The 25,027-nt window shown below is 38.8% G+C and overlaps 1 protein-coding gene across 1 annotated transcript in view; it reads left to right on the top strand.

Annotated features, from left to right (window-relative positions):
- Positions 1-25,027, top strand: part of MAN2A1 (mannosidase, alpha, class 2A, member 1) — a 119,158-nt gene that overhangs the window by 71,018 nt on the left and 23,113 nt on the right. The window contains exons 13-18 of the mRNA XM_014951502.1: positions 3,322-3,487; positions 6,731-6,961; positions 7,074-7,196; positions 14,142-14,256; positions 17,412-17,545; positions 18,619-18,760. Of these exons, the coding sequence (XP_014806988.1) occupies positions 3,322-3,487; positions 6,731-6,961; positions 7,074-7,196; positions 14,142-14,256; positions 17,412-17,545; positions 18,619-18,760 (911 nt within the window). The remainder of the gene's footprint in view (positions 1-3,321; positions 3,488-6,730; positions 6,962-7,073; positions 7,197-14,141; positions 14,257-17,411; positions 17,546-18,618; positions 18,761-25,027) is intronic.

Below are 25,027 nucleotides of genomic sequence, written 5' to 3'. Positions count from 1 at the left end.
CAGAACTTAAAATAGTTGTAGTGGGATGCTATTTAAGGGTGGGAGTTGAATGGTGCTTCAGAAGTAACATGATTTATTTATATTAGTCAGTGCTTTTGTGTATGCTCAAGGATTATATCTTACAGAGTATAAATACTTCAGTCCTGCTGAAATAAAATTTGAAAACAAAATGCTAGCATCTAGTAAGTATTTCTGCATTTCAGCTGCTGAAAATCTGTCATTACTAGCTTCATCTGACTTCCTCATTATTATACATACACATAATGCACTACAATACGTTGACTGAAGAAGGTATAAAGTGTATATAAGTTGGTACGATGAGAGCTTTGTTTCATACAAATATAAAAAAAATAGTCTGCTGAAGTACAATGATAATATGTCTTTCGTCTTGGCTAAATTTGTCATGTGACTATTAAAATTGTGAAACAAATCTATATCAATGGTAAGGTGAACAAATTTTCTGGAAATATTTTTACATTAATTTATTATTTGTTTGGCAGATAAATTTAATGAGCATGTATAGCATTACTAGAAATGAATTGTAAGCATAAGCTAGCATTTTACTTCAAGGCAGAATAATTGAAGAATTTCACTGTATAGAAAGAATAAATAAAAGATTTTTGTAATGTTCTGTTGATGAATAAGAATGGTGATTTATTCAGAGCTTTGGTGTTGGATCATCTTTTAGATATGTATTGTTTCTGACACAGTTCTTACACTCTTCTTTCTCAGTATATGAGTAGTTCTTAAAAGTATTTCATTTTTTTTTTGTCTTCCTACTTTTTAAGGGGCCTAGACTAAGAGCAGTGTTGGTTTAGTTTGGTTTTGATTCCACAACTGTTACAAAAAAATTGTATTAACATTTAAATTAAAATCTTATCCAAAAAGAAGACATCTTCAGTTAAGCAGAAGTGTAAAATGACCTACCCAAGTCCACTAGAGGCCCTCACAAAGTCTTGTACAAGTTCTTAAAGACTCCAACAGATGATCAAGAATACGGTTAACTCTTGTGTTGTCTCATAATCTATGAGTCTTCAACATGAAACAGGGCAAAAAAGAGCATCCAAAGCACTTTTAGTTGTCGTAGAAGGCAGCTGACCACAGTTAGCACAAATATGGGAGAAAAATAGTTGTTTTTCACAGAAGTCATAATTTAACAATACTTCAGTGTAGGAATCTTCAACTAAGGTGTTAAAAGGAAAATAATTTTTATGGAAAGCTCATTGTATGTATGACAGGTGTTCCAAAGGTTCTAGATAGAAAAAGCTGACATAGCCTTTGATTTTGGTTTATTCAGTTAATGAGAAGTTGGTGTTGACCTTTCCTAGTGATTGTGAGGTAATAGGATAGCAGTGAAGAACTATGAAATTGAAGATGAGTAACCTAAGTTTGATGCAGGAAAAAAAAGAGGAAACCGAGGAAGAGAGAAGGGGGAAATGGTAGCCAAGTTAGCCATGTTCATGAGGATTCTGAGTATGTGTAGAGCAAAATTGCATTTGTTAAAATTGGAGTGGTGTTGCAAAAAAATCAGAGCAAGATGAAAAGAGCGTAGGTGAAATATTTCAGCAGTGTGGAGGAGGAAGAAGAATTTTCCTTTTATGTTTGTATATCATTCATAGTTTAAAGGTAGATTAACATAGTCTCTCAGACTTTACACCGAAATTGTGTAGAAATCCTTTCTCAGAATAAGGAGTTAAATTTGTACTTCCTTATTAACTCTAAGCAGTTTGCTGTTGCCTCTGTCGTGAAATTTTGTGGTTTCATTATTTCCAAAGTAGCGTATCAGCAGTTTTGTCCACTACCTGCCAGACTTTATGGTGCCAGGGAGACCTCACTCACCTCTGGCGTGTGTAGAGAAGGGCTACCTTCAGTCTACTTAGATTTCCTCCAACAGGAAAAGATTAAATGGTATAGCTTTGTAAGTAACTTATTAGCAGGACCTTAGTTGTATTGTAGTGCCAGGGTAGTGAGTAATGGAGCACAGAGCATCTAAATGTATGGGTAAGGAGCATGGAAGACTTACAGTCAGAATGTGAGCTTCTAGAAAGAGATTCAAGCTATAGGTCATGTTTATGTTAAAGACCTGAGTGACAGAATGAGATTTCTAGTTTGTGTGGAAACAATTGTAGATGAAGCAGTTTGTTCTGTGAAGGTGATAGTTGAATTTGACGGTTAAGATATGAAAGGAAAAGGAAAAAAAAAAGTATGACAAAACCCTGAGGAATCTCCATAGAAAATGGAGCAGGGAATGTGGAGAATCAACTTAGAAGAATGCTGAAGGAGTGATTTCATAAGTGATAAGTGAATATGATGGAAAATGATGAAAGATACGATTTCATGAAGAAGTAAACTGTGTTCTACAGTGGCAAAGGGTCAAGAAGGTTGAAGATAGAATATTGGTTCTGCTGTGTATCTAAAAAGTTATTAGAAATTTTGGCAAGAACATCTTTCATTGTTAAAGACAATTTTTTTAAAAAAATGAACAGTGGAAAACTTCAGGGAGCAGTTGAAAATAGTGTATTCTTTGAGCTTGGCAATGAAAAGACAAGTACAGTGACAGTCCTACAGATGCATGAGGGACAAATGTTCTAGTATTATTTTTCCATACCTTACAATGTACGAGCCTGTAATTAAAAAAAAGAGAGGCTGATAAAGTTGCTCTAGTCAATTTCAGAGACAATTATTTTGGTTCATAACATAATCTGTGTCAAATGGAAGAGCAGGCATAAGATTACATAAAAATCAATTATTCCCTATGTACCTAATAAAAAAATTTCAATGTTTATTTGACAGTTGCCACAGGGAATTTTAAAATTATTTAAATTATAATTTATCAAAATTTCTTTTATAGCAGAAAGAAACTGGTTGCTTTAAAGAATATATATCAGATCTATGTATGTACAACAGGTTTTGTTCATTGCTTCATTGTTTCTGCATTATGTTAAAGGGAGAGCAACTGTAGATAAGACCTCAATAGTTCAGCCTAGAAAAGTATCTTTAAAATGCCCTTAAATAACTTGATTGTGTTCGCAATTTTTAATAGCAATTTTTTAGTAGTTCAGGTGGGAAATTGATGTATTTTTATTCTAAGGTATTTTCAGAATTGCTTGGAAAAATAATAGCATAAGAAGATCTGCCAAGAATTGGTGTTAAATATCCATTGTTTCCTGGTTATGTTTTGCATATTTATTTGTTGTGGTATGTATCTGTTGTTCTAACATTGTATTAACGCTCTGTATGTAAAATTTATGTGCAGTGATATTAAACCTGAAGGAGGAAGCCTGTTTACCAAAAGATGATTTGGTAAATATGTTTTTGCAGGTACCTTTTGATATATAATCCAACGGAACAAGAGCGATTTTCAGTGGTTTCAGTCAATGTGAATTCACCCAGAATTAAAATACTATCTCCTTTGGGAAAACCTGTTACTGTCCAGATTAGTGCTGTTTGGGATGGAGCAACTACAATATCACATGAAGCATATCAGGTATTCTACTTTAAGTAAAAAGCATTAAAATATTTTTGACAGATACTGTAGCTTCACACTTTAAGGAAATGGAAAACATCTTTCAAATATTGGCAGTTCAGTCTTATACAGATCATGCTAACATTAGTAATTTTAAGGAAAAAAGAAATATATATATTTAACATTAATCTTTCTTAAACTAAGAAATTATTAAATTTTTGTGATATGGTGTATTACATTTAAAGGGTCAGTTTCAGCTGTGTGAACATAAAATACTGGATGTGTGTCTTTCCCCACAACTTTCCAAAGCTGCTTTTTCCTTCAAGTGATAGCCTATACACACAGTCATACAGTCTGCATGTGCTCAAGCACTACAGCTGGAAGGTCTGTAAGTGCAATAGCTTAAGCAGTTAGATTCTGATTTTTACTTTTTTTTATCTGTCTTCCAGATATAGAGGCTGGATAGTAATCTTCATTACTCTGGTATTTAAGCTAGACAGATGACTTTGATTCCACCTCTTGTTTTTGGTTTTAAACAAAGTTTCTGAGAATCATACATCATTATAGAAGATTGTCCTCAATGATCACACATCAGAAACCGTATTTTGTTAAATTCTTAGTGATATAATAGCACTTTATTACTGTAATAGCACTGTATTACTTTCAGGCTTACGTTCTTAGTCTGATTCCTTTTGACTTGGGAGCCAAGTTGAACATGTTTAAGGATAATGTTCCTGCAAAGATAATTGATAATTGCTATGGGTTAGCCCCAGTAAGCAGCACAGCCCCACGCAGCTGCTTGCTCATTGCCCCCAGTAGGGTGGGGGAGAGGACTGGAAGGGTAGCAGTGAGAATCACAGAGTCTTCATGGTTGGAAGGGGCCTTTGAGATCATTGAGTCCAACCATAAAAAAAAACCAAACAAAACAAAACAAAAAACAACCGAAAAACCCCACAAACCAAAAAAAACCACCCACCGCACCAAAACCAACAATGCATCACCACAACACTCACCACACCCAACAATCTCAGGCACTAGAGGATGCCCTGAAGTGCCGCATCTACACGTTTCTTAAATACTTCCAGGGACTGTGACTCCACCGCCGCCCTGGGCAGGCTGTTCCAGTGCCTGACCACCCTCTCAGTAAAGTAATTCTTCCTAATATCTAATCTAAACCTCCCCTGCTGCAACTTCATACTGCTTCCTCTGGTCCTGTCATTATTCACTTGGGAGAAGAGGCCAACACCCACCTCTCTACAGCCTCCTTTCAGGAGGTCTCCCCTCAGCCTCCTCTTCTCCAGACTAAACATGCCTAGTTCCCTCAGCCTCTCCTCACAGGACTTGTTCTCTAGACCCCTCACCAGCTTGGTGGCTCTCCTCTGGACATGCTCCAGCAGCTCAATGTCCTTCCTGTAGTGAGGGGTCCAGAACTGAACACAGTACTCGAGGTGAGGCATCACCAGTGCCGAGTACAGGGGGACGATGACTTCCCTAATCCTGCTGGCCATGCTATTCCTGATACAGGCCAGGATGCCGCTGGCCTTCTTGGCCACCTGGGCACACTGCTGGCTCATGTTAAGCTGGCTGTCCACCAACACTCCTGGGTCTTTTTCTGCTGGGAGCTCTCCAGCCACTCTTCCCCAAGCCTGTAGCATTGCCTGGGGTTGTTGTGACTGAAATGCAGGACCCAGCACTTGGCCTTATTAAACCTCATCCCATTGGTCCATTGGTCTTGGCTCATTGATCCAACCTGTCCAGATCCCTCTGTAGAGACTTCCAACTGTCAAGTAGATCAACACTCCCACCTAGTTTGGTGTCATCTGCAAACTTACTGAGGGAGCACTCAATCTCCTCGTCTGTATCATCAATAAAGATATGAAACAAGACTGGCCCCAAAACTGAGCCCTGAGGGACACCACTGGTGACCAGCTGCCAACCGGATTTTGCCCCATTAATCACAACTCTCTGGGCACAGCCATCCAGCCATTTTTTTTACCCAGTGAAGAGTACACTTGTCCATGCCATGATTTGCTAACTTCCTCAGGAGAACGCTGTGGGGAACGGTGTCAAAGGCCTTACAAAAGTCCAGGTAGACAATGTCCACAGCCTTCCCCCAATCCAGAAGTTGGGTTACATGGTTATAGAAAGAGATCAAGTTGGTCAATGAGGACCTCTCTTTTATGAATCCATGCTGGCTGGCCCTAATCCCATGGTTGCCCTGCAATTGCTGTGAGAGCTCACTCAAGATGATCCTCTCCATGATCTTTCCTGGTACTGAGGTCAGGCTGACAGGCCTGTAGTTGCCCGGATCCTCCTTCCGGCCCTTCTTGTAGATGGGCATCACATTGGCCAACCTCCGATCATCTGGTACCTCCCCTGTTGACCAGGATTGTTGATAGATGATGGAGAGAGGCTTGGTGAGCTCTCTTGCCGGTTCCCTGAGTACTCTTGAATGAATCCTGTCTGGCCCCATAGACTTATGCGGTTCTAGGTGCATAAGCAAATCATTAACTACTTCCTTGTGGATTACAGGGGTGTTGTTCTGCTCTCCATCCTTATCTTTCAGCTCAGGATTGTTAGGCAACTGAAGGATTGCTCAGGAACACTGAAGGATTGAGATAGTCACAGTTTAATAGGTAGAGCAAAATCTGTGCGTGTGAGCAAAATGAAATAAGGAATTCATTTGCTCCTTCCAATCAGCAGGCAGGTGTTCATCCATCTCCGGCAAAGCGGAGCTCTATCTGGTTACTTGGGAAGACAAATACCATTGCTCTTTATGTCCCCTCTTTGTTATTCTCCCAGTTTTTATTGCTGAGCATGCTGCCATATGGGCTGGGGTATCCCTTTGGTCAGTTGGGGTCAGCTGTCCCAGCTGTGTTCCCTCCAGATTCCTTGTGCACCCCCAGCCTGCTCACTGGCTACACACACATCTTTAATGTACAGCTAATATGCTCAGAACTGCACATTACAGCTAATATTATTTTTTTTATAACATTCAAACTTATTATCGCATTATTATAACAGTGATCTTGATGCTAAGCAAATTAGTGATGCAGACATTTTTATTTGCTAATTCTTCTTAACATGCTTCAGCTATTAATTTTAGAATGTCATTTGTAATTTCATATTCATTTATAAAATATTGGAAAGAATTCAGCCATCCTAAAATAATTGAAGCAAAAGGAGTTACTATGAGCATAAATTTAGTATAGAAAGTTGATACTGTGATGTTTTTAATAATGGCTGCTGCTTTGCTCCCAACAGATCTCTTTCGTGGCGCACCTACCACCTCTGGGACTTGGAGTTTACCAGCTGTTGGAGGTTCAGAGTTCAGAAGCAGTTTTAGCAGACTATATTTTATACATGAGGAATAGTAGGCAGGAGAATCCAGACAAACTTTTCAAGATAAAAGAGATGCAGAATTCTGTGGATAACATAATATTAGAAAATTCTTACATGAAACTGTGGTTTTCTGGAATGTCTGGATTACTGGAGGTGTGTTGCATTCTATTTCAAAACACAATGTTTTACTTCTTTAAGAACTTCTATTCTTATTTGTGGAAACCTAAATGCGTGAAATATTTCAAACATGATTCTCTGTCCTTAGAAAATAAATACCAAAGAAGATGGTAAAAATCATCAAATGAAGGTTGAGTTTGCTTGGTATGGAACGACAAGTAACCGGGATAAAAGTGGAGCTTATCTCTTCTTACCAGATGGAGACGCCAAGGTAAATCTTCCGTTTGCAGAGATTCTAATCTTGAACTATCTTGAAGCATTCTGCAAACACAGATTGGAAGACCGAGTTTTCCCAAATACTGAAATACAGCTGTGTGACTAGAAATAATGACATCAGTTCTTGAAATGATTGGCAGAACTTCATACTTCATAACCCTAGATTTGTGTAAAGAGACAACATTAATTTAAAAGTGTTAAAATATATAGATTTTTTTATGATTCACAAAAAAAACTTAAATAAGATGCTACCCTTGCAGGAAATCCAGTGAGATGTGACTGTTTGCTATCAATAAAATAAGTTCACTTTTACTTCCTATGGTGAAAATAACATAAGACATACTGATTCATTCCTGCATTTCTTCACTTTTCTGATTCTTAAGATCTCTTTATTGTGGATAAGGATCCTCCAGTTCAGAGTGTAGTATTTTTTAAGCTGATCTGTTGTTTAATATAGTAATTAAGATACTGAGTCCCAACTGATCAACGTAAAGCTGGAGTAGCAAACGACTGTTCGGATTTAGTTGTCCAGGGTTATCAGTGTTTTTATTTGCGTAATTATTGGAGGGCAACAGCACGCTCATAGTGGTTTTCAAATTGGAAATTCAGAAATGATAGTGTTCTTACACTGATTTAATAAAAGGAATATAGTGACAATATAAAAAAATTACTGTACCGCTTTTGGAACTGGAAAGATGATATTTCAGAAAGAAAATGAAGAAAAAATGAACATTTGTAAGAAGCGAGCTAGTTTGCAGCGTGTTTCTTCTGCCCGGTTGCTCCTGGGGAAACTTAAGTTGCATGCAGAAGGCAAACTGGGACTTCCATGTTTACCACTTCAGGAAATCAGCAAGGATAATCACTTGTAGATCAGTCTGGAAGTGGACAGAACAGATTGCTTTCCTTTTTGCAGCCTGCCCTAGAAGCATACGTTTTGAGGTCTATGAGTTGGCAATTTTAAACCATTCAGTGTATTTAGTCCCCTAATTGTTTGAATCAGTTATGTTCACTTAGTTTTTAAATGTCAGTGGTTTTGATTTGAGAATACATGAATAATATCACTTCTATTGGTTTTTATTTTTACCTTTTATCAGCTACATGGTGACACTTTAATTTCATTTTAGATACTACTTCATCTTTTGCTTATAAAAACAATAGCCACTAAATATAGGTTATATAATTTTAACTACACTTTTGAATTATTTGCTTTATAAAAATAATGTGGACAAGTCTAGATAGCATAACACTATGGTATGAACAGAATAAGTTTGTCGTACACCTGCAAGCACAGTTAGAAAATAAGGTACATATTGAACTTTTATGAAAAATTAAATTGAAGTACATTTTTAGTAAACATGAAAAAGGGTGGTGGATTCAGCTTTTGTAACTTCTTATAAAAATGAAATTATGATACTTCTAAAAATTCTACTTCATAACTATACCATAAGGCTCATTTGGATTGCATTTTAATGACATTAATTAGGTTGTCTCACTGGGAATAACAACATAGTAGTTCCTAAACCAGTTTGGACTAATTTCTCTCTTTAAAGACGTGACATCCGTTCAGGGTTCTCAGTGTGAGGTGTTTGTGGGATCAATGTGAGTGGTTCACTTTCTTGTTTTAGAATTTCATTTTTTTAGAATCAAAGTGGACTTTTTTGGTAGACCCAAACTGGGAGCTTGTGATTCTCCTCAGGCGACTGTGTCTATTTACACATGGATATACTAGTTGCTGTAGATACTTATGTAGTAACAGACTATGTAAGAAAAGAGATTCTTTTTTTTTTTATCCTGCTGGATCTCTGATGCTATAGCTTTTCTCCTTTTTTATCTCTTCACGTTTTGTCTCCATTGTTGGACTTCCTTTACTAATGATGATCTCTGGCTTGTTTAGCTGCAGCTCCTGCCACTAGCTTCAAGAAACTTTTTTCATGACAGGTTCTTTTTTAATTTGTCAGGACTACCTGTTGCCTCTACTTCTCAGACAACACTTATCTGAGTTATCTAAATGCTTGGCGTTCAAACCTAAGGAAGAGATAACATCTTTCTGCATTTTTTATAAGCGAGATTGGGAAGTTTCACTGTTGAAAAGGAGAGAGACTATCCATTTAGAGTATCCCACTGTATCCATCTTTGGATCTTCCTTCTCAAGAGGGCAGAGGATCCTCATTCAAGCATAGTATCCTTACTTATAATGCTTCCCTCAGTTTTGCATGCCTTGTAACATGAAAAGACAAGTATGCAGGCACCGTTACCTGGACAGTGCTCACAATGCTTAAGAATCCACTGTCTTTGAAGTGTCTGTTCTTTCCTTGGTGCTATGTATTTTCCTCAAGCATCATATCTATCATCTAAAAATCTGCCCCACATATTTGTGGAGTTGATTTTGGAGACAAAAGTATTAAAATGATAACTCCCTCTCTTCTGCCACTTAATTCCTAAAACCACAGTTCTCAGGAGTTCATAGTATTTGATTTTTATTCGCCCCCCCACACTTCCGAAGTCCAGTCTGATCTCAAACTCTGCCAAATGAAGGGTAATCTGCTATTAAGAAGCAGTTTTTCTTGAAGAGTCTTGAGCTCTTTTGTAAAATCTCAGATGTACCAAAAGCAATTCAATCTGTGTTGGAAACTTTTCTTCTTGACATAGTTTATTTCACTTCTGCACCAACATTGTGCTGCACTGCCAGAAATTTCTAGGCCACATCAAGATGTTTAATAGTGCTTCGCTGTTGACTACAAGGGGAAAGGCTTGTTGTCCATGCTTCGTGCCTTCAGACTGCAATAAGCCATGCCAGCTTCTATGCAAGCCTGTAAACCTCTCTCCAGTTATCACTGCCCCTTGACACTTTGGCCCTCGATTTGATGCCAGGTATTTTAAAATACGCTAGGGAACTATAGGATGTTATTTTGATCCAAATATTCTTCCTTAAAATTTCTAGCTTGCTTTTTTTTTTCCTTCCTTCAAGGAGAGGTTGTCGTGTTTCTCTTGAATATAGGTACTGGAAAATGGTTTGACCATAAACCCAATAAACCCTTTGACCCATATTTCTGTTACCCTGTTTCTGAAAGTAGACTCAACAAACACTGCCACAGCAGGCTGCTGAATCTTGTACAATGGAACTCATTCCAGTGGAGCTGAGGGAAACAGCGGCTATTCATTTTAGCTGTTTAGGAAGTGGAGTCTTGAGACTGCCACTGGATACGAGACCCAGATCTTTTTATTCCTAATTTAAGGTCTGAGTAGTGAGGGAGTCCTTCACACTGGAAGGTCATTTAGTCCGAGCTCCTACTCAAAACATAGTAAATACTGAATTCAGACCATGACCTTGTCCAGTCAGTTTTGCAAATAGCTCTATCACTGTTTGTTTCTTCCACTTAGAAAGAAAAGCAGATTGTGTCTGAGTAGTAAGAGGCTTATTTCTGTATCTTAGTCAGACTTTCACATCAAAAGTATCTTTGTATTTCAGATCCAGGACGAGAATCTTTGTGCATCTCATCAAGGGTCTTGACAATGTTAGTAGAATAATTGCACATTCAATGCATAAGGATGTTTTGCTGCTTAAAAGCCTGATTCGTTGAAGTGTTTTCAGTGTGGCAAAGCTGGTCAATTATCTCTTTATAGGTTCTGAACTCAGTATGTCTCCAGATGACTATCAAGAAATCACTTTCTAGGATTACTGCTCTTCTAGAAAGTAAATATGAATTAGGAGGCTTCTCTCTTCTCTCAGTACTTAATTTTTCATTCATTTACCTGTTTGCCCAACTATCAGGAAGCAGCAGGCATCCTTGAGAACTCAAGTGTACATCATGTCTCCACTCTTTGTATTGGAAAGAGCACGTCTAACCCCCAAAACCACATGATAACATCTGCCTTTGTAACTCTCCCTCCTCACCTGTGCCTTTTCACTACACTGTGTCTGAATGAGAGGCTTGCAAACTGGTTTTGATACGTTTCTCTCAATGAATATGCTAGTGGAATCACAAATTATGATTTTAAAAAAAATTAGTTTCAGACAATATCTGCAAAATGACATGTAATTTCTTTTCTTTCTTATCACCTCATCTTTCCATAAATTCAGAATGGTATATATGATTTGTCTTTATCTTCAGCTGGGGAGCTGAACTGACTACGTGTGCAGCTTGGAGACTCTGGAGTGTGAACTTAGTGCTTGTGGCAATATCCCAGAATCTGACAGCTGTTAAATGCATCTTATTTCAGTTTTCTACTTGTATGAGAACAACATATTTTGGGTCACCACCATGTTTTATACTAACCAGCTCAATGGAACAGAGTTCCTCCAAGTACTTTTTTTTTTTTAAAAAAAAAATCCATCAGGTAATTTTTTCTTTTTTTTTTTTTTTTTTTTTTTTTTTAAAAAAAAAAAAAAAAAAAAAAAAAAAAAAAAAAAAAAAAAAAAAAAAGTTCTAGGAAAAGTTCCCCAAATTTTTTTTTTTTTTTAAAAAAAAAAACCCTCCGGGTATTTTTTTTTTTTTTTTTTTTTTTTTTTTTTGAACAAGTGCACAGCCTTTTACGTTACTTTTTCACTCATCCAACATCTTTCTGTTTTGCTATTTTGGTCCTGGATAGCTCCAGTGAAAGATCTAGTGATAAATGTTCTTACAAACAAGAGAAATAAGCCTGTAAGATGGGTATTACTGTGCTAACAGAATGTATTTGTCAGGCTGCTATTTGTACAAGTAGTATTCTCCTAAGTAATAATTGGTGAGAGTATTTGCTTGGCCTGAAAACTTCATGTTTCTCAGTTCATTTTCTGAGAGTTCCTCTAGCTGCTGTTTCAGTTCTTTATTGCTAACCTGAGGATCTTCATGTCACCCTACCCTGCAGGTAGGATTTTGAAGATTCCACCTTCCTGTCAGTAATCCACTTTGTCTGTGGGATTTTAATCTAAACTTATACTTCAAAGAGCATGCAGTCACGGGTTAAATGAGTTTGTCTTCTCGACCTGTGTGTGATAGATAAGCAGTTAGACTTCTGCCGGAAGTCTGGGGAAGATTCAGTCTACATTTTCTGATGTTGGCGGTTTTTCATGGAAACAACAGAGCCCAAAAGCCATCTCAAATTCTAACCTGAGATCTGGTCTTCAAATTTCCTTTATCCCAGCACATTAATCACCTTGTTTCTGTGCCCTCCTGATACCTTACTCCTCCTGTAGTTCTCAGTTAGTAAATTGATTTTGCATAATTATAGAATCATGGAATTGTCTCAGTTGGAAGGGACCTTTAAGATCATCTAGTCCAATCATCAACCTAACCCTGATAAAAAACCATCACTAAACCACGTCACTAAGCACTATGTCAACCCATCTTTTAAATACCTCCAAGGATGGTGCCTCAACCACTTCCCTGGGCAAATAATAGATAACACTTATTTGTCTTATTGCCAAGATGAGACCCCTTGGAATTATCTCATCATTTTTTTATGTCAACTGTTAAGAAGTCCAAAATGTGTTTCCTCTTTTGGGTTTTTGTACTTATTGACTGGATACAACATTGCTGTAAGATGATCAGTTGAAAAGTCGTTCTCTCCCTACAAAAACCCATTTTACCAAAGTGTGAACAACTGTGATTTCTCTACCAAGCTCCTGTACCAAGTATTTCTGTAGTTGATAGCTCTATAGTTGCCTCTCGGAGCTCTGGCAAAGCTTATATTAAACAGTGTTCTGGCTGAAGCTTTAAGAATAAATATGTGAATGGAAAGGCAGGCTTTTGTCTTTGAAAATCTCTTTCAGTTTCTTCTTCTATACAGTACTCCTTGAAATCTTCTCTGTGAATATACATATAGTATATGCCTGAAGAAGAAGACTAGGTGTTATGTACCTGTACTTGTTCTTCTCTAATATGTTTTATCTGTATGTATGTAATCTTGATTTTGTCTCTTCCTCAAAATTTGATCTGTGGCTTTTTTTTCTTGCGAAAAAACACGTTTGGTTCATCTTATGACATTGTTATGTAGAGGAGGAGGACAGCCACCCTCTAAGAGCTTTCTGCCTAGATCCCTCTGAATAATATGTTTTTCAAGTATTTTGGGGGGGATTTTGAGTGAAGTCTTTATTGCTCTTGCCCTACAGTAGTAGTTACATGTGTTATATTTTCATTTTTGGCTTTGTACATGCTTAATATTTAACCGATTTTTACCTTTGTAGCCATTTTTTTCTATATGGTATACACAGTTCAGTTTGGGATCAACTGTTTGTAAAGGCATTGTTTGCTTAGCTAGGACTCAAAATACTGTCACTACATGGAAGAATGATTTTCTTTTGTCTCTGGTTTGAATGTGAATACGCAAAATTTCTGCTAGTCTTTAAGAGAAATCGATGAGAAGCTAGTGTCCCTCTGGAGGTTTCTTAATGCTTCCCAGCAATACCCTGTATTCCAGGGGACTCACCTGGCAAGTAGCTCTTTTGATGCAAAACTTCCTCTTTCACTTTCAAAAGGATATGCAAACTGATCCACAAGACAACGTAGAGGCAGCTTTCCTCATGCATTGTGTAACAGTGATATAGTAAACTGTGAGCAAACAAAACAGTTAAATCATCTGCCATAGATTATGAAGCTACAGTATTTGATTACTGTAGTTTGCCAGCAAAAAAGCTCAATCCATATGTTTGCAATGTTAATACAAGGCCTACAGGTAAACACAGTAATGTATACGTTAATCCTCATGAAATATCTGTGAGATATGTAATGAGGGTTATCCTAATTTTAGCTAAAGGAGAAGTTAGACTCTGAAGAGAAGTTGCTGAGTTTCAGATCAGGAGTAATTTTTAATTTCCAGCTTTAGACTAGATTTAGATAAAGAACAGATCAAAAAAATTTAAAAAGGTATTTAATACATTTTAAATACCTTGATTTATTGACACTGCATTTATGCAAAACGTTCAAATTAATTATTCTAACTTTCTGTTTTCTTTTTGAAGCCTTATATTTTTACAGATCCACCTACCATAAGAGTTTCTCATGGAAAGATTTTCTCAGAAGTTGTATGTTTTTTCCACCACGTGACACATACCATGCGACTGTATAAAGTCCAGGGTAAGAGTTGTGAAATTCTGTCTCTCTCAGCAGTTATTTTTCATCACTGCTGTCTTGTGTCCTACCTGTCCTTTTAGTGTTTAAATGGACTTCTGAACTAGTGCAGAATTTGTCAGACTGAAGTCTTTACTGAATCCAGTGCACCATGATCCCCTTCTGAGCATCATGCTAGTCATTAAGCTGGCATGCTTAAACTTAACATATTTGTTAGATACACCTCTTGGTATCAGGGAATTTTATAGTATAAATTACCTGTAAGGGGGTCCTGAACTTTACTGGGTCTTCTGAATGCTGTAGGTAGCTATAAATTTTGAAAATGAGGAAAGAAAATTTTAGAAATGTCTTGGAGGCGATGTGGATGTTTTTTGGTTTTATGTGAACAATAGGTAGAATGGGTTTAGATGAAAAAATGTACCTTGGGGTCAAGATGTACTAGGTTGACAAAACTGTGAAAAGAAAGTTACATTGCTGTGTGGGTTTCAGTAGATTAAACTTCTTAGCAAGGAGAAAAGTTACTTAAAGAGGATGTTTATTGTAATGAAGGGGAAGGAAAAAGCCTGGGAAAAAGTCTGGAAGTCTCTCTTTTGTTTAGGGGTGAGGTTGGTTATTGTTTTTTTCCATGGATTTCTTTGTAATACTCCTTTTCTTCAATTTGTTTGTAAGTGCCTACCAGAATTATTATGCTTCACAATTCACAGAAAATGAGTTGTCAATGAAAATCACTTTTTTGCCAATTCCTAGCACAGAAGTTTCTTTCCTTTGGAGTGCACTATCTAGGTTTTTTTCTCTCTTTATTTTGGACAATTTTTAAATCGTCACACGATTTAAGTACTTACACCATTGCCTATCCCATCAGCGTGGTGAAGTCCTGTACCATGTTCCCAGCTTTGACAAGAAAAAATGATGCAATTATTTTATATAGCTAATTTTTATGGTTTGCTTTTATTTCAATTTCTTCATATGAAATGGTCTTTTTCAAAGTTTAAAAATTGATGACTTTGCATCATTGTTTTGCTGAGATCTGTTTCCTGGGTTTTGTAAGGGAAGTTATTTGTATAGCATTAGTTCAATTAAAAGGTGTCTTGAAGCCTTACTAGATATGCATAGTAACAAAGTATGTGGAGAGCAATAAATACATGTATGTGTATATGTACATTTTGTTTTTAAATAAGGACCTGATACTTGTGTTGTAACCTGCCTGCTTGCCAGGGGGTGGAAAGTCTGATCATGTGGCTAATCCAACTGTTGGACATTACTTCCTAGTCCTATGGCTTCTTCAGCAATTCTAGTAAAACACTGCTTTTTCTGTTTTTTGGCTTTAGATTTCTGTTAATTTTGATCAGAAAATAATCTGGTTTAACAGCTCTGCTCGGTAGTTGATCAAAGAGCAATTTTAAACTCGTTTCTGCATCCGCTGGCATCTGGTTTTGATATCGTCATGATTTTGTTAATCTTTTTGTCACAAGCTTCTTATGTTTCATTATCTTCATAATTGTATTTTTGTATTAACTCAAATTATGCAGTAGAAAGGAGCTGAGAGTAATTCATGGTCTGGTCATTTTAAAATTGTAAACTAAAATATTGTTTCCTTTTCAATATACTTGTCCTTTAATAGTCCTACTTTAAAATAGTTGGAAGTCTATAACAAAGAGCGTCAAAAGTGGAGCATATAGCACTTTTTTCCGACTATGGGAAAATAGAAGTAATTATCAAATGTTTTTAATTCAGCACTGTAGCATAATAGTCATTGGTAAATGTTAACATTTCAACAGTTGCTGATACAGCTGCAGGTGGCATTCAGATTTCAAAAAAGATGAGGAAACAGATAAACAGCTTGACATCCTCTTCATTTGGGTGACAAAACCACAACCATTTATTATGTATTTTACATACTAAATAATAGCATAAAAATTGAAGCGGGCAGACACTTTCAGCATGCCACTGTGTAAAGGTTCAGAGTGTTTGTTTTAGAATTTGACAAAGACCTTCTTAAGGAAACACTCAACATGTTCTCAAACGGAAGTGCTAGAAAAATTTGAAAACTATGTGTAGAAGAAAACGAGGTTCTGCTAACCTCTGTCTGTGTGCTTAGGAATACCGGAATTTTATTTGAAGATATTTTGTCCTTCTGCAAAATATTCTACAGTTCAGGAGCCCAAACTGATAAGCATGACTATAGGTCTTGTGAGTTGACATACAGTGAACTGCTGGGGGTGGAAGTATTGAGTTTTTAAGTACTGTCTTCAAATTTTAAAGGACTAAGCTGGGTAATCAGTCCCTCACTTTCTGTCTTCTGTTTACAGTCCGTAAGCACAATGCACACAAGCACAATGTAATTTCATCTCACTAAAAGAGATACTACATATCTCTGTTCTGCTTGGCAGAATTCTTTTCACAATTGTTAGTCTCATTAAACTACAGAAAGGGTGGTAGTGGTCATGCTGAATGATGGTATGATTCCAGTCCAAACTATGTCTCAAACTGTTTGAAAAGGTCAGGTTATTATTAAAGGTATTTAATTTTCAGTGCAAGACACTGTAGAAAAGAATCTCAGTGAACAACAGTCTGCATTTTCAGAAACTTAATCCTTCTTTTAATAAATAGGCTTCTTTACCCTGCCAGCAAAGACTTGTGTCCTGACTGTGGTGATACCAGTATGTGGTTTCTTAATTTGCTGGCCTTAAGGAAGATTCTCCCATTTTTTGGTAAAAACAGCACACCAGTTTCCAGCTTAGTGGAACAGTTGCTGTCAAGAAGCTGGAACTTCATTCCTGTCTTATGAATGGCAACATTCATAAGAGTCAAGGGAAGAAGTAAATGGCTAGCTCTTGCTCCAGTGTATTACCTGCTGCTAAGTAGGTGTTTCCTACTCATTTTCTGGAACCCACATTGGTTCTTTTCATAAGTAGTTTCTGTTCTGCTTTAGTGAAGGTTTCAGACTATCTGCTCAATGAGTACTGAATTAGAAGTACTGCTATACCATATGGTGTATGACGGAACTGACTTCAAATATCTGGTTAGATATAATGGAAAAGGAAAACTAGCATTGTTAGATAACTAGATAAATCACTGTGTTCTGGGAGCACAGGCATTCTTATATATGTGGTAATCACTTTTTACAGTTGAGAAATTTTACATGCATCTTTTTCATGTAGGTTTGGAAGGCCAGTCTCTTGAAGTTTCCAATATTGTGGATATTAGAGGAGAATATAATCGTGAACTTGCAATGAGAATTTCATCTGACATAAACAGTCAAAATAGATTCTATAGTGATCTTAATGGATATCAGGTAATTATTGTCTATTAATTATAAAAGCCTAGGACCTCAGTTTTGGACTGTCTCAAAACTCTTTCAATCAGAAGTATTAAGTCATATTTATGAAACTCTCATGTTAAACTCCAGTAATCAGAGTGTTAAAAATGTATACATTACAAAATTTTATTTAAACCAGATAGAGTAGTAACTGTTTTCTCTCAAAGGGTTTGTTAAGTATTTCTTTATGTCTATTTTAACATAAGAATTGTAATACAGGAAGTTATGACAAGCTAACAGGTAGTTGCTTTTGTATCTGCATGCCTTCTTTCCCCTCTGATCTGCCTATTTAATTAGAGCCCTTTGGGTAGCACAACGCTAGAAGTGCATAAGATCCAGCAACTTAAACCTAGAGAGCAACTGCTTGCTGCTGTGGTGGAAATAAGTGATTTATTTTTGGAGTGTAATAACTATTAGTAATGCATCTGATGAAATTTAGTGTGACTATTTTCTTAACTTGGACTCTGCAGCACACACAAAAGAAAGAAAATGTTCTTTTCCTTATCTTCCTTCCTTGCTAAAAATAATTTTGCAAATACATTGAAAACCGCATCTGCTGTTTTTCCAGTTAGTCCATAGTCCTGTGTTTTGCTGAAGACAGTAAAGTGAATATATAAACATGAAAATAATTTTACTACTACTACTCATTTGTCATGTACCATTCAAGAATTCCACCAACACTTTAATAAGTTCCCATTATAAACCAACAATTCGTTTCCTGCTACCTTGAATCTATTCTCTGCTTGCTCTCTAGAGGAGAAAATTTTTTCTCTCATTCTGTAACTGTGGTTATTGCTTTTTTGGAAGGTTCCCTTGATGAATCTTTCAGGTTTTTTTTAAATAGTCTTTGATCTAAAAGTACATTGAAGTTATCATTTCCAAAGTGGTAATTTTAGCCACGGATCTCCAAAAAGCTAAATAATACAGTCGAGTGAATGCTTTGGTGCCGGTTGTGCTTCTAAAGCACATGGGATAAATGTCTGAAAAGGTCTTTGAAATTTAAATGCATAAAAGAATCTATTTTATTGAAGTTTATGTTCGTACTGCAGATCCAGCCCAGACTGACGATGAGCAAATTACCTCTTCAAGCAAATATCTATCCTATGACTACAATGGCTTATATCCAAGATGCTGGTGTTCGTTTGACACTTCATTCAGCTCAGTCTCTAGGTGTTGCAAGCTTGAAAAATGGTAAGTACAAGATGATAGATTTTATAAAGGCCTGTCTTTCATAATTGTCTGAAGTAGTTTGTTCATAGATTGCCATACTTACTAGTATTCGAAGAAAGGAAATATGTTTCTCCAACTCTGACAGTTTCAGAACAAGTCCATAAGGAAGGAGGTTGAATCATAGAATCATAGAATCATTGAAGTTGGAAGGGACCTTCAAGATCATCTAGTCCAACCATCAACCTAACTCTGACAAAAGAAAAAAGAAATAAACCAGTGTTTATGTTATGTTATGTCATGTTATTCCCACATGAGATCCTGTCATCTTCAATGGAAGATATGTCTCAAACTAGAGACAGAGGAAAGAAATTACAAAAAAGACAAAACGAGCAATAAATTATCACAGCCAGGTATTTTTCACCCGAGAACTCTGGTGGAACTCAAGGATTAAACAGCAAAATTTAAATGATTTGTTCTCTCTTGTACTGCTCTGGTAGCAGAAGGCTTAAGGTGGACAATATGACGCCGATCATGTTTTTTGATTTGTTTGTTTGCTTTAGGGTAGAAAGCACAAGTCTTAAGGTATATGCAGTATAGCCTAACATCCCTATTAAAGAAAACATGAGTAGTTTTTTTGAAGACTAGAATTAGTGAAATAAAGAATAAAAATTACCCTGGGTAAGAATCAACATAATTCTTCTAAAGCAAAATCATACCTCACAAATCCAATGGAGTACTGTGAAAGAGCTGATGAATCCATTGACAAGAAAAATCAATTCATATTAAGAATTCCAGAAGGGATGCAGTCTTGTCCTTCACAGCAGGGAAGGCAATGATGATTGGCCTTGGAGGGGTGGAAACAGAGACCAGTTTTCAGTCTGTACAGCTACCAGAATGAGAAAGAATTAAAGTAAATGCATTTGACAAGCATTTGTCACAGCATTTGACACTGTCCCACATGACATCCTTGTCTCTAAATTGAGAGACCTGAATTTGACAGGTGGACCACTCAGTGGAAAAGGGATTGTCTGGCTGGTTGCACTCAGAGAATTGCGGTCAACAGCTTTATACTTAAATGAAAATGAGTGACAAGTGGGTTCCTCAGGGGACATAGATATTGGGACCACCACTGTTTAATTTCTTTGTCAGTGATATGGACAGTGGGATTGAGTGCACCCTCAGTAAGTCTGCCGATGACACCAAGCTGAGTAGTGCAGATATCGTAGAATCATAGAATCATCTAGGTTGGAAGGGACCTTTAAGATCATCTAATCCAACTATCAACCTAACTCTGATAAAAAAGCAAAAGAACATCATGCAAAAAAAAAACCCCACATTACTAAACTATGTCTCTAAGCACTATGCCTGTCTTTTGAAAACCTCCAGGGATGGTGCCTCATCCACTTCCCCGGGGAGCCCATTCCAGTGCTTAATAACCCTTTCTGTGTAAAAATTCTTCCTAATATCCAATCTGAACCTCCTCTGGTGCAACTGGAGGCCATTTCCTCTTGTCCTATCACCTGTGACTTGGGAGAAGAGACCGACCCCTGCTTCTCTACAACCTCCTTTCAGGTAGTGGTAGAGAGCAATAAGGTGTCCTCTCAGCCTCCTTTTCACTAGGCTAAAAAATCCCAGCTCCCTCAGCCTCTCCTCATAAGACTTACTCTCCAGACCCCTCACCAGCTTCATTCCCCTTCTCTGGACCTGCTCCAGCACCTCAATGTCTTTTTTGTGGTAAGGGGCCCAAAATTGGACACAGTACTCAAGGTGGGGCCTCACCAGAGCCGAGTACAGCGGGACAATCACCTCTTGAGTCCTACTCACCACACTGTTCCTGATACAGGCCAGGATGCTGTTGGCCTTCTTGGCCACCTGGGCACACTGCTGGCTCATGTTCAGCCGACAGTTGACCAACAGCCCCAGGGCCTTTTCTGCCAGGCATCTCTCCAGCCACTCTGCCCCCAGCCTGTAGCACTGCAGGGGGTTGTCAAGACCGAAGTGCAGGACCTGGCACTTGGCCTTGTTGAACCTCATCCCGTTGGTCTCAGCCCATCCATCCAGCCTGTCCAGATCCCTCTGAAAGACTTTCTACCCTCCAGCAGGTCGACACTTCCACCTCACTTGATGTCATCTGCAAACTTACTGAGTGTGCGCTCAATTCCCTCGTCCAGGTGGTTGATGAAGATGTTAAAAAAAACTGTCCCCAGTACCGAGCCCTGGGGACACCACTCGTGACCGGCTGCCAGCTGGATCTAACTCCATTCACCACCACTCTCTGGGCCTGGCCCTCCAGCCAGTTTTTAACCCAGTGGAGAGTACTCCCATTGAAGCCATTGGAAGCCAGTTTCTCCAGGAGGAGATTGTGGGAGAATGTGTCAAAGGCCTTGATAAAGTCCAGGTAAACCACATCCACAGCCTTTCCCTCATCCACCAAGCGGGTGATCAGGTTTGTCAAGCAGGACCTGCCCTTCATGAACCCATGCAGGCTGGGCCTGATCACCTGGGTGTCCTTCACATGACGCCAGTCTAACTAACTAGCTCCAGTCAGCTGGAGTCTAGCAAATGTGACACCCATCCACAAGAAGGGCCAGCAGGATGATCCAGGGAACTACAGACCTGTCAGTCTGACCTCGGTGCCTGGGAAGGTCATGGAACAGACTGACACACCTGGGGGAAGGGATGCCATCCAGAGGGACCTGGATGGCTTGAGAGGTGGGCCTGTGTGAACCTCATGAAGTTCAACAAGGCCAAGTGCAAGGTCCTGCACCTGGGTTGGGATAATCCTGAACATGAATACAGGCTGGGCAGAGAATGGTTTCAGAGCAGCCCTGAGGAGAAGGACTTGGGAGTATTGGTGGATGAGAAGCTCAACGTGAGCCAGCAGTGTGTGCTTGGAGTCCAGAAAGCCAACCGCATCCAGGGCTGCATCAAAAGAAGTGAGACCAGCAAGTTGAAGGAGGTGATTCTCCCTCTCTACCGGCCCTCCAGCCAGTTTTTAACCCAGTGGAGAGTACTCCCATTGAAGCCATTGGAAGCCAGTTTCTCCAGGAGGAGATTGTGGGAGAATGTGTCAAAGGCCTTGATAAAGTCCAGGTAAACCACATCCACAGCCTTTCCCTCATCCACCAAGCGGGTGATCAGGTTTGTCAAGCAGGACCTGCCCTTCATGAACCCATGCAGGCTGGGCCTGATCACCTGGGTGTCCTTCACATGACGCCAGTCTAACTAACTAGCTCCAGTCAGCTGGAGTCTAGCAAATGTGACACCCATCCACAAGAAGGGCCAGCAGGATGATCCAGGGAACTACAGACCTGTCAGTCTGACCTCGGTGCCTGGGAAGGTCATGGAACAGACTGACACACCTGGGGGAAGGGATGCCATCCAGAGGGACCTGGATGGCTTGAGAGGTGGGCCTGTGTGAACCTCATGAAGTTCAACAAGGCCAAGTGCAAGGTCCTGCACCTGGGTTGGGATAATCCTGAACATGAATACAGGCTGGGCAGAGAATGGTTTCAGAGCAGCCCTGAGGAGAAGGACTTGGGAGTATTGGTGGATGAGAAGCTCAACGTGAGCCAGCAGTGTGTGCTTGGAGTCCAGAAAGCCAACCGCATCCAGGGCTGCATCAAAAGAAGTGAGACCAGCAAGTTGAAGGAGGTGATTCTCCCTCTCTACCGTGCTCTCATGAGACCACACCTGGAGTACTGCATCCAGCTTTGGAGTCCCCAGTGTAAGAAGAACATGGCCACTTGGAGAGAGTCCAGAGGAGGGCCATGAAGATGCTCAAAAGGGGCTGCCCAAGTGCAAGGTCCTGCACCTGGGTTGGGATAATCCTGAACATGAATACAGGCTGGGCAGAGAATGGTTTCAGAGCAGCCCTGAGGAGAAGGACTTGGGAGTATTGGTGGATGAGAAGCTCAACGTGAGCCAGCAGTGTGTGCTTGGAGTCCAGAAAGCCAACCGCATCCAGGGCTGCATCAAAAGAAGTGAGACCAGCAAGTTGAAGGAGGTGATTCTCCCTCTCTACCGTGCTCTCATGAGACCACACCTGGAGTACTGCATCCAGCTTTGGAGTCCCCAGTGTAAGAAGAACATGGCCACTTGGAGAGAGTCCAGAGGAGGGCCATGAAGATGCTCAAAAGGGGCTGCAGCACCTCTCTTATGAGGACAGGCTGAGAGAGTTGGGGTTGTTCAGCCTCGAGAAGAGAAGGCATCAGGGAGACCTCATAGCAGCCTTCCAGTACCTAAAGCAGGCTTACAGAAAAGGGAGGGACTTTTTACAGGGGCCTGTTGCAATAGGACAGGGCCAATGGCTCCAAACTGAAAGAGGATAGATTGAGATCAGATATTAGGAAGAAATCTTTCACTCTACAGTGGTGAGGTACCGGAACAGGTTGCCTGGGGAAGTTCTGGATGCCCCATTCTTGGAATTGTTCAAGGCCAGGCTGGATGGGGGTTTGAGCAACCTGGTCTAGTGGGAGATGTCCCTCCCCATGGCATGGCTTTGGACTAGATTATCTTTAAGGTCTCCTCCAGCCCAAACCATTCTATAATTCTATTAAATAAAGCTAGCAAGTAGTTGGCAAAATAAGGTCTGTAATTCATAATATAATATGCAAAATTCCTTGCTGTAATATACTGTGAGTTTAAATCTGCAGGGTTTTGAAATGCAACAGAATGAATACTTAAAAGAAAAAAAAAAAGCCCATCAGAAACTATGCTGAAACCTACTTCCTAGTTCCTTTTCAGAAAAATGTCATATTAATGTCTATTCTGACCAAAGGTGAATACTGTACTAGATTGATGGCAGTATTAGCAAACCTACTTCATTAATGCTGGCCTATAGACCGATGCTTTAATAAAGGCATAGTGGGAAATACCAGCTTTTTTGTTCTAAGGCCACCTGATACAAGACCCAAAACATGTTTTTTCATACCTTCTGTTGCTAGAAAAAAAATCCTTTTGGCCTGATTTTGTCAATTAACTTGACAGCACCAAACTTTTGTAGGCACCTACACAAATGTTACATAGATATTGGAGACTCAGTTAGTGTTCAGAGTCTCTGTTACCTTGTAATAGTGTTTGTATTTGTTAACAATCCTAGACTCTGCATCACAGAATAATGCAACATCAAAGTCCACAGAGACCCCCATTCTCTGCCTTCAAGTTAGGGAAGTTAAAGCTAGCTCTGTTTGACATACTTCAGTTAAGTATCAGAGAGAAACTGGCTTTCTGTTAGCATTGATTTCACCCCAGTCAGAAGATATTAGAGGCTTTTTCCCTACTCCAGTTAAATAAAAGAGCAAAAGGTATATCCCATACCTGGCCATGACATTAATTTCTTAACTATGTCACTCTTTGGCAAACTATTAGGCCATTTAAGGTTAAGAGATAGTTAGCAACATCAGATATTTACTCTGCCCACTAAAAAAAGGAGGAGAATATATTCACCTATCTTGTTATCATTAGGTAACACTTCATGAAACAACTGTATTTACTTCCTTTGTCCTGAGGGCGTGTTGGACTCCTTAAATGAGAAAACAAATGAAGCTGAAGGTTCTGTGCTGCTGAAAGTCATATGCTTTGTGACACTTCTTTTGAAGACCTTTCAGGATCTCAAAGGGATCTTGGAAGAAAACTCAAAAACATTACAGTTTAGGCAAACACCTTCAGTAGCTCTGTATCTGTGTATCTGAGACTGTGTGTCTCAAGGCATCCATCTGAGACATGAACAGCTGATTATTTCTCACTTCTCATTCTTGGATTAGAGACCAGTTCCTTACTAACTCTCATGCTGTCAGATGGTCTTTGCAGTATGGATGAGGATTTCTCACTGTATTGTATTGTGATTAGTTTTGAATGTCGGCTTCTAAGACACTAGATCAAAAACTGTGAAGTACGTATGCTGCAACTTATTCCTACTTTCCATCTCTCTTCCCATTAGTGGGATTGGATGCGTAATCATTTTTTAATGTTAGATGCTGAACATCCTCCACCTTGTAAGTTCCATCGAGTTCTGCTCTAATTTACTACTTAGTGCATTATCCTCCGTGACCTAGGGAAGACCTCCAAATGGGATGCACCATCGTCATTTAGAAGTGGACTTTCCTGCAGTCTAATGGATAACTAATGGGGTAGCAGGGATCGCTTATGTCTTGAAGCCTAATGCAATACACTTTAAAGCAGACATTTCCCTTAAACAATCTTTTTAAATATTTGACCCAGTTTTCAAATGTTTTTTATCTCTGACTTTAGCAGCACTGATTATTTTGTTTGCATTTGCTGTTCATA

The sequence above is a fragment of the Calidris pugnax genome, unplaced genomic scaffold, assembly GCF_001431845.1.
Source record: "Calidris pugnax isolate Ruff unplaced genomic scaffold, ASM143184v1 scaffold148, whole genome shotgun sequence".
Taxonomy (NCBI): Eukaryota; Metazoa; Chordata; class Aves; order Charadriiformes; family Scolopacidae; genus Calidris; species Calidris pugnax.
Note: the sequence above shows the minus strand (reverse complement) of the source record. Positions and strands in the feature narration are given on the sequence as shown.